General features: G+C 43.3%; 1 protein-coding gene across 6 annotated transcripts in view; it reads right to left on the bottom strand.

Annotated features, from left to right (window-relative positions):
* Window positions 1-10,030: 10,030 nt before the first annotated feature.
* The window catches only part of AKNA (AT-hook transcription factor), a 48,758-nt gene continuing 43,352 nt past the window's right edge, over window positions 10,031-15,436 (bottom strand). For all 6 annotated transcript variants that reach the window (XM_073639875.1, XM_073639872.1, XM_073639873.1 and 3 more), the window contains exons 20-22: window positions 14,842-14,943; window positions 13,838-13,964; window positions 10,031-13,147 (exon numbers count right to left, since the gene is read on the bottom strand). In XM_073639875.1, the coding sequence (XP_073495976.1) occupies window positions 12,907-13,147; window positions 13,838-13,964; window positions 14,842-14,943 (470 nt within the window). In that variant the 3' untranslated portion in view covers window positions 10,031-12,906. The remainder of the gene's footprint in view (window positions 13,148-13,837; window positions 13,965-14,841; window positions 14,944-15,436) is intronic.

The following is a 15,436-nucleotide window of genomic DNA, read 5'->3' as shown; positions in this document are numbered from 1 at the left end:
CACAACTCTAACCCTAACTGCAAAGAACGAAAAAAAAATTTTTTATTTTATTTTATAATTTTTATATGACTAAAGAGATGAAAAAGGGTGATTTGATTAATTATTGGCTTTTGATCACTGTGATAAACTCTATCACAGTGAACAAAAGGAATCAATAGAAAAAATGATCTGCTGTTGCCGGGTACCGGCCAGCAGATCTCGGCGGATGTACTGCGCATGCACCCGCCATTTTTTTTCCTAAGAAGATAATGCGGACGGCCGGGGGATGGAGCAGGAGGGCCCGGGGGTGGCGGAGGTACCGGGGGAGCATAATGTATACCATGTCAGAAGAGAGAAAAATGATTGTAACAGCGGGCACACTTTTTTGTTTTACTTGATCGCCGTTATTCATTGAATAACGGTGATCACTTGATCGGGGACCAGAAAATCACGTAGCTGAAACCCCGGAAATATTCGGACTCTGGGGGGCACTATTTACTTCTTCACGATCACCATTTTAAAGCGTATCCGCGGTCGTTAAGGGGTTAAGATCATAAACAGACCCGTTGCATAACTGAGGGGTCGTATTAATTATTAGGGGTCTGTCTGGGTTCCTTTATGTTTCCATTATAAGAACAGAAGGAAAAGTGCAGCATGCAGAAGTTTTTTTTTTTTTTTTTATTCTTTAGACTGACACTTACAGACCCCATAATAATCAGTGGGTTCTCTCAGTATTAGCTATGCAACACATTTGTTTAACATTAAGGGTTCTGTTCACACAGAGTTTTTTTATGTGGATTTTCAGCCAAGAATTCCAAGTGTAAAAGGCATTTGTTTTTTGGTGTATTGTATTTTTTTTTTTTTTTAAAGACTCACAGTTTTTTTTCTACTTAGTTTTTGATGATTTTTTTTTATTTTTATATGGAGTTTAATAATATTGTGTGGATTTTGGCTTTAAAATACCCTGTACAAAAAATGTGGATTTTATGTGAATCCAGAAATCACATAAAAAAATTCTTGTGAACATATGAGTTTTATTAGAGGGTTTTCCCTTGGTTTTTGTGACGTCTTCACTTATCCTTGAAGTATAAGTGACTTGGGGTTATACTGTGATATAAAGTGTCACCTTCATTTTTTTAGCAAAAAAAAAAAAAGGTAATCTCTTCTTGCTATGGAGTGGAACGAATGAAATGTATTCAACTGCGAGGTGAGAAAGAACGTAGGGATATAATAGTTCATCATATTAAAAAACCTAATGAAGAGGAAGCATTGTCAATGGTAAGATGTCACACACAGGCAATAGTACCTTGGGTAAGCAACCAAAATGTAAAAATGCAAATCAGAACCAAATTTAAAGGGGTTGTCCATGCTTGGGGCTCAAGTCTGCTGTCATTCTATGTGAGTGCAGACTTGTGAATTCTTACAATATGCACAGTGTGCGCTGTCTGGATTCTCCAGTGCCAGGAGCGGCAGGCCCGTGACCACAAGTATGCGATTTGAATACATGCGGTCACGTGCCGACTAGACGTATCTGGCCTCGCTCAATGCAAGTGAATGTAGTGAGGCTGGATAAGTCTAGTTGGAATGTGGTCGAAAATATGCATATCGCATACTTGCGGTCACAAGACCGCCCGTTCCAGTGCCGGAGAATCCTGACAGCGTGCACTGTGCTAATGAAGAGTGCATAAATTATGAGGAAAATTTGTTTGCCGCACTAGGTTACGTTACTTTCCCACAAAGTCGAAAAGTCACCAGGACTGGGGTAAAAGTTGCAAAACATTTTTGCAACATTTCAAACAGTTTTTGCGGCAGAATTCTGGCAAAAACTAATTGGTCAATCAGCCCTAATATGACCCAAAATATGTAGACTTGCCTCCTTTTTATTGAGTTTCCATGTATTAGCCACACACCTATGCAAACAGGTGTATACAATCAAGCACACAGCCATACAATCTTCATAGATAGACATTGGTAGTACTTTGGGTCAAAAACAGCTTGTAAGGGAGCCTGCAACTCATGACTTATTCAGTGGATAGGTGATAAGTTGCTGATTGCGGGGGGTCTGATCTCCAGATCGATACTCAGAAGTGATGACATGTGGGTAATGGCTCCATTTATTGTCTATGGGACTGATGGAGATAGCTGAGTATAGCGCTGGGTTATATGTGGTAGTCCCATAGACAATGAAGGTGAATGGAGAAGTGGCATTTCTGGTCTGATCGATTTGCCTAGGTGAACTATTGTTGAGAGCAGGGGTCTCAAACACGTGGCCCGAGGGCCGCATGCAGCCCCTGAGGCTGCTTAATGCGGCCCGCAGGCACGGGAGCCCCAGTAATGATTGCGGCCTGGTCCTGAGGGACGCCGAAGTCAGTGATTCTTTTCAGTTGAATGTTGTACAAGTTAGGGACCAGTATGGCCATTACTACAAGATGGGGACCAGGATGGGCACATTACTACAAGATGGGGACCAGTATGAGCCATTACTACAAGATGGGGACCAGGATGGGCACATTACTACAAGATGGGGACCAGGATGGGCACATTACTACAAGATGGAGACCAGGATGGGGCATTACTACAAGATGGGGACCAGTATGAGCCATTACTACAAGATGCGGACCAGGATGGGGACATTACTACAAGATGGGGACCAGTATGAGCCATTACTACAAGATGAGGACCAAGATGGGCACATTACTACAAGATGGAGACCAGGATGGGGCATTACTACAAGATGGGGACCAGTATGAGCCATTACTACAAGATGCGGACCAGGATGGGCACATTACTACAAGATGGGGACCAGGATGGGCACATTACTACAAGATGGAGACCAGGATGGGGCATTACTACAAGATGGGGACCAGTATGAGCCATTACTACAAGATGCGGACCAGGATGGGGACATTACTACAAGATGGGGACCAGTATGAGCCATTACTACAAGATGAGGACCAAGATGGGCACATTACTACAAGATGGAGACCAGGATGGGGCATTACTACAAGATGGGGACCAGTATGAGCCATTACTACAAGATGCGGACCAGGACGGGCACATTACTACAAGATGGGGACCAGTATGAGCCATTACTACAAGATGGGGACCAGGATGGGCACATTACTACAAGATGGAGACCAGGATGGGCACATTACTACAAGATGGGGACCAGTATGAGCCATTACTACAAGATGCGGACCAGGATGGGCACATTACTACAAGATGGGGACCAGTATGAGCCATTACTACAAGATGGGGACCAGGATGGGCACATTACTACAAGATGGGGACAAGGATGGGCACATTACTACAAGATGGGGACCAGGATGGGCACATTACTACAAGATGGGGACAAGGATGGGCACATTACTACAAGATGGGGACCAGGATGGGACATTACTACAAGATGGGGACCAGGATGGGCACATTACTACAAGATGGGGACCAGGATGGGCACATTACTACAAGATGGGGACCAGTATGAGCCATTACTACAAGATGGGGACCAGGATGGGCACATTACTACAAGATGGGGACAAGGATGGGCACATTACTACAAGATGGGGACCAGGATGGGCACATTACTACAAGATGGGGACCAGGATGGGCACATTACTACAAGATAGGGACCAGGATGGGGACATTACTACAAGATGAGGACCACGATGGGGACATTACTACAAGATGAGGACCAGGATGGGCACATTACTACAAGATGAGGACCACGATGGGCACATTACTACAAGCTGGGGACCGGGATGGGCACATTACAACAAGCTGGGGACCGGGATGGGCACATTACAACAAGCTGGGGACCGGGATGGGCACATTACAACAAGCTGGGGACAGGGATGGGCACATTACAACCAGCTGGGGACCGAGATGGGCCCATTACTACAAGCTGGGGACATTACTACAAGCTGGGGACATTACTACAAGCTGGGGACCGGGATGGGCACATTACTACAAGATGGGGACCAGAATGAGCAGATTACTACAAGCTGGGGACCGGGATGGGGCATTACTACAAGATAGGGACTGGGATGGGCACATTACTACAAGCTGGGGACCGGGATGGGCACATTACTACAAGCTGGGGACCGAGATGGGCACATTACTACAAGATGAGGACCAGGATGGGCACATTACTACAAGCTGGCGACCGGGATGGGCACATTACTACAAGATAAGGACCAGGATGGGCACATTACTACAAAGATGAGGACCAGGATGGGCACATTACTACAAGATGAGGACCAGGATGGGCACATTACTACAAGATGAGGACCGGGATGGGCACATTACTACAAGCTGGGGACCGGGATGGGCACATTACTACAAGATGGGGACCAGAATGAGCACATTACTACAAGATGGGGACCAGAATGAGCACATTACTACAAGCTGGGGACTGGGATGGGTACATTACTACAAGCTGGGGACTGGGATGGGTACATTACTACAAGCTGGGGACCGGGATGGGCACATTACTACAAGCTGGGGACCGGGACGGGCACATTACTACAAGCTGGGGACTGGGACGGGCACATTACTACAAGCTGGGGACTGGGACGGGCACATTACTACAAGATGGGGACCAGAATGAGCACATTACTACAAGATGGGGACTGGGACGGGCACATTACTACAAGATGGGGACCAGGATGGGACATTACTACAAGATGGGGACCAGGATGGGCACATTACTACAAGATGGGGACCAGGATGGGCACATTACTACAAGATGGGGACCAGTATGAGCCATTACTACAAGATGGGGACCAGGATGGGCACATTACTACAAGATGGGGACAAGGATGGGCACATTACTACAAGATGGGGACCAGGATGGGCACATTACTACAAGATGGGGACCAGGATGGGCACATTACTACAATATAGGGACCAGGATGGGCACATTACTACAAGATGAGGAACACGATGGGGACATTACTACAAGATGAGGACCACGATGGGGACATTACTACAAGATGAGGACCAGGATGGGCACATTACTACAAGATGAGGACCACGATGGGCACATTACTACAAGCTGGGGACCGGGATGGGCACATTACAACAAGCTGGGGACCGGGATGGGCACATTACAACAAGCTGGGGACCGGGATGGGCACATTACAACAAGCTGGGGACAGGGATGGGCACATTACAACCAGCTGGGGACCGAGATGGGCCCATTACTACAAGCTGGGGACATTACTACAAGCTGGGGACATTACTACAAGCTGGGGACATTACTACAAGCTGGGGACCGGGATGGGCACATTACTACAAGATGGGGACCAGAATGAGCAGATTACTACAAGCTGGGGACCGGGATGGGGCATTACTACAAGATAGGGACTGGGATGGGCACATTACTACAAGCTGGGGACCGGGATGGGCACATTACTACAAGCTGGGGACCGAGATGGGCACATTACTACAAGATGAGGACCAGGATGGGCACATTACTACAAGCTGGCGACCCGGATGGGCACATTACTACAAGATAAGGACCAGGATGGGCACATTACTACAAGATGAGGACCAGGATGGGCACATTACTATAAGATGAGGACCAGGATGGGCACATTACTACAAGATGAGGACCGGGATGGGCACATTACTACAAGCTGGGGACCGGGATGGGCACATTACTACAAGATGGGGACCAGAATGAGCACATTACTACAAGATGGGGACCAGAATGAGCACATTACTACAAGATGGGGACCAGAATGAGCACATTACTACAAGCTGGGGACTGGGATGGGTACATTACTACAAGCTGGGGACCGGGATGGGCACATTACTACAAGCTGGGGACCGGGACGGGCACATTACTACAAGCTGGGGACTGGGACGGGCACATTACTACAAGCTGGGGACTGGGACGGGCACATTACTACAAGATGGGGACCAGAATGAGCACATTACTACAAGCTGGGGACCGGGACGGGCACATTACTACAAGCTGGGGACTGGGACGGGCACATTACTACAAGATGGGGACCAGAATGAGCACATTACTACAAGCTGGGGACCGGGATGGGGCATTACTACAAGATAGGGACTGGGATGGGCACATTACTACAAGCTGGGGACTGGGACGGGCACATTACTACAAGCTGGGGACATTACTACAAGCTGGGGACCGGGATGGGCACATTACTACAAGCTGGGGACCGGGATGGGCACATTACTACAAGCTGGGGACTGGGACGGGCACATTACTACAAGCTGGGGACATTACTACAAGCTGGGGACTGGGACGGGCACATTACTACAAGCTGGGGACCGGGATGGGCACATTACTACAAGCTGGGGACCGGGATGGGCACATTACTACAAGATGGGGACCGGGATGGGCACATTACTACAAGATGGGGACAGGGATGGGCACATTACTACAAGATGGGGACCAAGATGGAGGACATTACTACAAGATGCGGACCAGGATGGGCACATTACAAGATGGGGACCAGGATGGGCACATTACTACAAGATGGGGACCGGAATGGGCACATTACTACAAGATGTGGACCAAGATGGGGGACATTACTACAAGATGCGGACATGGATGGGGACATTACCACGAGATGGGGAAACTACTACAAGATGAGGACATTACATTGTAAAAACTATAAAACTGTATCATAGCCCATAAAATGAATGCCATGTAAAAGAATAAAATAAAGCCAAAAATGTTAAAAATTTCATATCATCCTGAAAAGAATGCGGCCCTTCAAATTCATATTTTTACTATGTGCGGCCCATATACTTAGCCGAGTTTGAGACCCCTGGTTTAGAGTCTAAAGGGAACAACTGCCATTGAGCAGAGGACCACGTAAGCCACGGTATGGGGCCACGTGGTTTATAAAAATCTTCTACCCCCCAATACATCACTTTCTACTAAGTCCCACACTGTGAAGCTCCAGCAATATATTATATACTTAGTCCATGGACATGTGTATTTTTCTACTGTGATTGTGTATAAGTTTATTTTAACCCCTTTTTGACTGCAGATGCACGAGTATACAGTACAAGAGATAAATCAATCACAGGTTCAAGTTCCCTTTGGTCGGACTGAAAAATAAAAAGAAAAGCAATAAAAAAAGCTTGTAAATAAAATAAAATAAAAATTTAAGGACAAAGATCCAAAACACACCAGAAAGTCCACTTCTGAATGGCTTAAGAAAAACAAAATTAAGACTTTGGAGTGGCCTAGTCAAAGTCCTGACCTTAATCCTATTGAGATGCTGTGGCATGACCTTAAAAAGGCGGTTCATGCTCGGAAACCCTCCAATGTGGCTGAATTACAACAATTTTGCAAAGATGAGTGGCCAAAATTCCTCCAAAGAGTTGTAACAGACTCATTGCCAGTTATCACAAACGCTTGATTGCAGTTGTTGCTAAGGCCAGCTCAACCAGTTATTAGGTTTAGGGGGCAATCACTTTTTCACACAGGACCCTGTAAGTTTTGATTTCTTTTTCCCTTAATAATAAAGACTTTCATTTAAAAACTGCATTTTGTGTTTACTTGTATTATCTTTGTCTAATATTTTAAATTTGTTTTGTGATCTGAAACATTTAAGTGTGACAAAGATGCAAAAGAATAAAAAGGGGGCAAACACTTTTTCACACCACTGTATATATATATATATATATATATATATATATATATATACATACATATATATATACAGTACAGACCAAAAGCTTGGACACACCTTCTCATTTAAAGATTTTTCTGTATTTTCATGACTATGAAAATTGTACATTCACACTGAAGGCATCAAAACTATGAATTAACACATGTGGAATTATATACTTAACAAAAAAGTGTGAAACAACTGAAAATATGTCTTATATTCTAGGTTCTTCAAAGTAGCCACCTTTTGCTTTGATGACTGCTTTGCACACTCTTGGCATTCTCTTGATGAGCTTCAAGAGGTAGTCACCGGAAATGGTCTTCCAACAATCTTGAAGGAGTTCCCAGAGATGCTTAGCACTTGTTGGCCCTTTTGCCTTCACTCTGCGGTCCAGCTCACCCCAAACCATCTCGATTGGGTTCAGGTCTGGTGACTGTGGAGGCCAGGTCATCTGGCATAGCACCCCATCACTCTCCTTCTTGGTCAAATAGCCCTTACACAGCCTGGAGGTGTGTTTGGGGTCATTGTCCTGTTGAAAAATAAATGATGGTCCAACTAAACGCAAACCGGATGGAATAGCATGCCGCTGCAAGATGCTGTGGTAGCCATGCTGGTTCAGTATGCCTTCAATTTTGAATAAATCCCCAACAGTGTCACCAGCAAAGCACCCCCACACCATCACACCTCCTCCTCCATGCTTCACGGTGGGAACCAGGCATGTAGAGTCCATCCGTTCACCTTTTCTGCATCGCACAAAGACACGGTGGTTGGAACCAAAGATCTCAAATTTGGACTCATCAGACCAAAGCACAGATTTCCTCTGGTCTAATGTCCATTCCTTGTGTTCTTTAGCCCAAACAAGTCTCTTCTGCTTGTCGCCTGTCCTTAGCAGTGGTTTCCTAGCAGCTATTTTACCATGAAGGCCTGCTGCACAAAGTCTCCTCTTAACAGTTGTTGTAGAGATGTGTCTGCTGCTAGAACTCTGTGTGGCATTGACCTGGTCTCTAATCTGAGCTGCTGTTAACCTGCGATTTCTGAGGCTGGTGACTCGGATAAACTTATCCTCAGAAGCAGAGGTGACTCTTGGTCTTCCTTTCCTGGGGCGGTCCTCATGTGAGCCAGTTTCTTTGTAGCGCTTGATGGTTTTGCAACTGCACTTGGGGACACTTTCAAAGTTTTCCCAACTTTTCGCACTGACTGACCTTCATTTCTTAAAGTAATGATGGCCACTCGTTTTTCTTTACTTAGCTGCTTTTTTCTTTCCATAATACAAATTCTAACAGTCTATTCAGTAGGACTATCAGCTGTGTATCCACCTGACTCCTGCACAACACAACTGATGGTCCCAACCCCATTTATAAGGCAAGAAAACCTGACAGGGCACACCTGTGAAGTGAAAACCATTTCCGGTGACTACCTCTTGAAGCTCATCAAGAGAATGGCAAGAGTGTGCAAGGCAGTCATCAAAGCAAAAGGTGGCTACTTTGAAGAACCTAGAATATAAGACATATTTTCAGTTGTTTCACACTTTTTTGTTAAGTATATAATTCCACATGTGTTAATTCATAGTTTTGATGCCTTCAGTGTGAATGTACAATTTTCATAGTCATGAAAATACAGAAAAATCTTTAAATGAGAAGGTGTGTCCAAACTTTTGGTCTGTACTGTATATAAGCAAAAGTTTCAATCACGTCATTTATCCAATACAAAAATTAAAGAAAAATATATATGTTTGGTATCGCCACATCTGTATGGGTCTGATCTATAGAACTATAAAAATAATTAACTCGTAATGTAAACGGTGTTAAGAAAAAAGGCAATCAAAATGACATTTTCCGGTCACACTTCTCCCAAAAACGTATAACGTATAAACAACACAAAGGTACCAATAAAAATTACAGCTCACAATGGAAAAAAAAACTAAGCCCTAAAAAAGCTCAGTTGATAGAAAAATAAAAAAAAGTTACGGGTCTCAGAAAATGGCGACACAAACCAAACTTCTGAATTTGTTTTCACCTAGAAAATGAAAAAAACTATACAATTTAGGTTTCACCGTAATTGTACCGACATGGAGAATCATGTTGCCAGGTTATTTTTGCCGCTCAATGAACGCCATTAAATCCCCACGCATGAGTAAAAGTTGGAAATGGCTGGTGATGACTACATTGGCTGGGATGTCAATCAAGGCTGGAGGAGGATGGTCGGACACCAGACTTTCTGACTCTTCAGTACAATGCCAACACCCAGTTGACTCTTTACATATCATACAGTCAAAAATCAATTTTGCTACAACAGTAAAAAACAGAGCGGGGCTTTTATGGAACGTTTGCAGGACATGTAATAAGGCATGATGATGATGGTGGTAGTGGTTCTGGTTTAATGACAAGAAATTTCAATTTTTGCAAAAAAAAAAAAATCTTTTTAATGAAAAAATAGATTAGTACAAATGCTTCACACACAAACAAGATCAACATTTAACCGGCACAGTGGATAAAATTGTGGAGTCCTAAACAGGGTATATTCACATGAGGTCGATTAGTCGCAGAAATTCCCCTCGCTGCGCCCTTCATTTGAATGGGGCTTGCAGATATCCGCATCCATGTGTATAGTATAGAAATTTCTGCAATGACTGTTCTGCAAGTGAATACACCATTCCAATTCTTCATTAAGAAAACTTGAAATATTGGAGAAAACAAAATACAAAAAAAAAAAAAAATAGACAAAATAATAATGATAAATTATTGCGACTGCAGCGAATGAACAAAGGATTAAGAAATGTAAATCATCCGTGGAAGATCATTTGGCTCAGTTTACCTTTACATTTTGGAAGATATTCACATTATTCTATCATAAGTTTATTACAGCTTACTTCCATGTAACGTCGCTCGCTTTCTCACATTAAGGCCACTTTCTCTGATGCCTTTTTACAGACATATAAATAGACATTAGGATTTTCGTACCAATTTTCTGGATACAAAAAATATAAATATATAAAAAAAAAAAAATAACAAAATACAAATACTACAAAGTGATTTATATAAAACATAATCAGTGCTTTAAGCCAAGTAATAAAGAATTAGGCGAAACCTACTGTAAAAAAATTGGAATGCATTTAAAGACATTATTAAAAAGTTAAAAGGTACCAGTTGATATGTGTCTTGCTATAGTTAATTCAAAGAGGATCGGTTGGACCGGTCTGTTTTAGTAAATAATTGAGTTTCCATAAAAAACTGGAGCATCTTTTCCTAAACATCTACTGTTCCTCTGTTATTCCAACTGGAAATTCATGCCTGCTACCTCCTGACATCCACGGCTCTTCTTTTGATTAGCCTGCCTAGTACTGCAATGATGACCTCATGCCAGGCTGAATAATCAAAGGAAGAGCCGCCGCCAAAGATTTTGGAGCAGGTCGTGCACATCAATTCGCACTTAGTCTACTTAGTAGGGGGCTGAGAGTGGTAATGCTAGTTTTGGAAATCTTATCAAACATTTCTAGGAAGAATATAGAGGAAAAGCAGCACCTAGTTGTAAATATATATCAGAATTGGGGAAGTATTTACTAAAAAAGACATGTCCGGAGAGCTGATGAATCCCCTTTAATTTGTATATGGCTTACATATGAGTTTCCAAAGGAAGACAGAAATATGTGTTAGGGATTATACTGTATCCCAAAGCAGGCAGATGATTTCTTTACAGAGACAAGCAAAAAAGTGTCTGCCTGAAAATGGGAGTAATGTGCAGGTAACTACAGGTAAGCTCAATGCCAGGTAGCTGCTTCTTTGTGTCTTGGTGCGGCAGAAGGATCTGGTGACCCAGGAGTGAGATCTTTACATTAGACCTGCCTGATTTACTTTTTCTCTGCATACAGCAATTAATATCCTGCACAAAAACTCAATAAAATGCAGCTGAGCTGACATTCCCACATTGATTAGAAGTAAGGAATGAGGAGACAACAGTCAAGGCGATAAACGTTTGTTCTTAGAAGGTGCCAACCTCTGGGATCTTCAGGTGCATTTACTGCCCAAAAAGTCATTATTACTTTGTTAAAAAAACTTTCACCCTAAAATAAAAAAATATATATAAAAAAAAAATTCAGATACTTTTATTCTAGGAATTTCGGGTGATAACCAATATGGCCACCATTGCAATTCCCATAGGTGTCGTCATCAAGCTTTCCTAACGTTCTCAATAGAAAACCAGGTTTTATTGCAACAGGCAGATTTGTCATTTTGTGGACATCAACCCTTAGGGAATGTGCACACGTTAGGTATTTGCTGCATTTTTCCTCGCGCGGTTTTCTCACAAAGAACTGAAGGATTTCCTAGTACCAGCAAAGTGAATAAGATTCCTGAAGTCTCGTGCACGTGTTGCTTATTTTTCCTTGCAGATTTGCAGCAGTTTCACATCTGCAGCATGTCAATTCTTTCAGCGTTTTTCACCTATTCTAAAAAATGGGAAAAACACTTTAAAAACGCGTGCTAAAAATGCGTCAGAAACGCATGTATTTGCAGCAGAAATGTCTGACGAAAATACTTAAAGGGGTTGTCCAGGACTATTTTTTATTTCTTTTACTATGGGCCTAAAAACTATCAGGCAGGTAGTTGCTAACTACCTGCCTGTTCTACCTGACGCTGGCTCAGAGCAGTCACTGACCGGTCCTGCTAGTGATTCAGCTGCTCTTCCGGGCTGCTCTGTAGACGGGTTGTGACTACCGATGTCAAGCTGATTGAGAGACGGCTCCCCGCAGTTAAACAGCGGGGAGCTGGCTGTCAATCAGAATAATGTCGGCAGTGACGCTCCGTTAACAGAGCAGAACCGCTGCTCTTTCGCCGTGATGTTGGCGGAAGCTGCTGAATCATTGGCAGGAGCGGTTAGTAAGGTTAGCAACTACCTGCCTGTTAGTTCTTAGACCCATAGTAAAAAATGAAATAGCCTCTTTAACGAGTGCACATACCCTTATGGAAGGTGGAAGGTGTAATAGCTGTTATAGCACTCGTCTCCATTACTCCTTTGGAACAAATATGCCTGCTCGGTCCATGTATGTGTTTATGGGGAGTTTGGGGGTGCAGGAACATCTTTAGAGATTAAGCTAGGATGAATATTTCTTTATGTGATGAGTACCCTGCATTTTTAGAGATTTTTCCTAATCTATAGACACCTACAAATACAAACTTGACTCAGTAAAAAAATAAGTTAATCTTAGCCAAAAAGCTGATTTGCAGATTTAACTTCAATTCCAGGCACTAGGTATGTGTTGCAGGATCTCTCAGATCTAGAACAGACAGGAGCCGCGGAGGTTACATTGTTTGCTGAGATCCATGGTAAGCGAGCGGCACATCCTCCTGCTGGTGCTTTTTAATTCTTTGGCTGCTTCTAGAGCCTTGTTCAGAGGCCACGTTACATCAGCGACTTGTAAGATATCAGAACTCGGTGGAGGGGTCACTGAATGTGGACGACGTCGCTCAGGCGGGTTATAAGCCACGGGGCTGTAGAAACTGGCTGGTGTACCATAGCTAAAAAAAAGAAATATTAGAACTTTATTTCTATTTCATAAATAGTTAACGTCCATCACAGATGGGAGGATAAATCCCATAGATCATCGCTGTGATAAACTATCCCATACTTCCTTCCCAACATATCTGTTCGCAAATAGGGACTTTTAAATCTTACTCAAGAACTGCCCCATACCATTTGTAAGTGCCCACTTTTGGGTGGTGTTTATGTAATGCTGACCCTTTTGAGACTAGGTATTTAATCCTGACCCTTTTGAGACTAGGACATTTCCAAAACTCATTGGGAAATATTCCTACGACTCTTCAAAGTAGGGTCGGCCGAACAAATGATCATCAGGATCACTCGTCCCTGATCATTGTCCTGTGCACACATGGCCAGAAAAAGGGCTATTTGTTGGCTGACTGAATCTTTTCCACAGTCATAAAATTCACTGATTGTCAGCAGCACATCCCCTCGTGTAAGCAGGCATGTGCTGCTGACAATAATGACGGGAGGGCGAACAAAACTTAGCATGAACAATAGTTTTCCAGATCTTTTCGAGGTGAAACTGGTTTTCAGATAACATCGATTTGTGCTCTTATCCTGACAGTGTAAAAAGAAACCTATGCACAGAAATGTAGGTGGCGATCTTATAGGGGAGGTAATGCCTGGTATCTAGTTACACTCCTAATTGTATTGTTGTTGCTTACATTATTGGGGGGCTGTAATGCACAACAGGGGTCTGCACGTAGCTCACGGGAGGAGTATGGCTCATGATCCAAGGGTTGAGGTGTGGACGTCTGCGAGAACGTCGTTTATTTTGACCGGTGCACGTTCCTGTAATAAGAAAAGGGTCCAATATCATTCTACTAAAAATACTATAAATATGAGGATACGTTTCCAAGGTTAGAATCAGTCCAGTATTTTTGTGAGGTGTGAATAAATAAGCCATAGGTGCAATGAATCTTCCTCTGACCTGCAGAGTATTTCAATATTTCTTATGCGCAAATTATCTCTCTGTTGGAAGAAATGACACTACATCTCTAGTGCTGCCTGTGGGGGGCAACTAAATATTTAAGCATAGGCTTATTTAGATTGGCCAATAATCAGAGACAATGATTTTTTTTTGCAGGCTAAAAAAAATTATTATGTCTGGTAAAACATTGTCCTCTGAAATAGGTGATGTGCTGCCGCTATTAATGATATGTGCATTAACGATCATTTGGGAGCACAGGATTCTGGTCGGCCAGACTAAATGGGTCACTAAATGGCCAACAATCGGCTTGCATGTAGCTGATTGTCGTTCTTTTAATTACTTGCATCAGCAGGTGTAAATGCACCATAAGGGTACGTTCACATGCTGCAGATTTACTGCAGAAACTTTTGTAATTTTAAAATACGGACAGTACACGGACAACATCTGCGTACTATCCGTTTTGTTTTTTTATACACAGGACCCATTATTGGATGAGAGAAGGGGCAGCATCTTTGCATCTAAGGGCTCATGCAGATGTCCGTGAATTTCGGTCCGGTGTCAGACCACAATGCATGGACTGGCCGCGGGTCTCCTAACCGGAACATGACAGCTTCATGTATTTCTATGAGGCTGTGGCCAGTCCATGCATCGTTGTCTGAGCCTGACCGGACAAAAATTCACGGACGTCTGCATGAGCCGTAACTATGTTGAAGTAAAGTGATTCTGTAAAACACTGACCAGTTCCTGGAGCATCATCAGAGTCATTGTTCCCACGGCAGAGTGGACAGTCTGGTGGCGTTAGCAGAAAGTTTTTCTCCTTTTTTGATGTTGTCTTGAACTCTGCAAGAAACATAATAGAGAAATAAAAAAGCATTCATGTGTAAAGATATTGTCGCATCTATTGAGGGCTGTATTGCAATATGCAAAAAAATATATATTTGCATGGTTGTCTCAATATAACTTCAAAGAGGTTGTCCCATAAAAGACATTTACTGTTTCACCTATTCATAGGGTATGTGATAAATCTCTGATAACTGTAGGCCGTAAAGGCACCCCCATACACATTAGACCACCTAATATGTTTGGGGGCCTCAACTTTGACATATTACGTCGGGGGACATAAGGATCGGCGGATTTAATTCAATCGCCTGATCCTTTCATTCGACGGGTCTAAGAGCCACTGCCAGTTCCTGGGACCCTCGCCATTCACTAGAACAGGGGTTTTAAGTCTTTTCCTCCTCACTGTTCGGCAACAGTGAGCTGCGGTCGACCATGCACCCTTCCTCCTCATTCAGTGTCTATGGGGTTGACGGAAACAGACAAGCTGTGTACG

Source organism: Phyllobates terribilis, unplaced genomic scaffold, assembly GCF_046119375.1.
Source record: "Phyllobates terribilis strain yellow unplaced genomic scaffold, ASM4611937v1 Scaffold_7__3_contigs__length_470593459, whole genome shotgun sequence".
Lineage (NCBI taxonomy): Eukaryota > Metazoa > Chordata > Amphibia > Anura > Dendrobatidae > Phyllobates > Phyllobates terribilis.
This window is presented reverse-complemented; position numbering and strand designations above follow the sequence as displayed.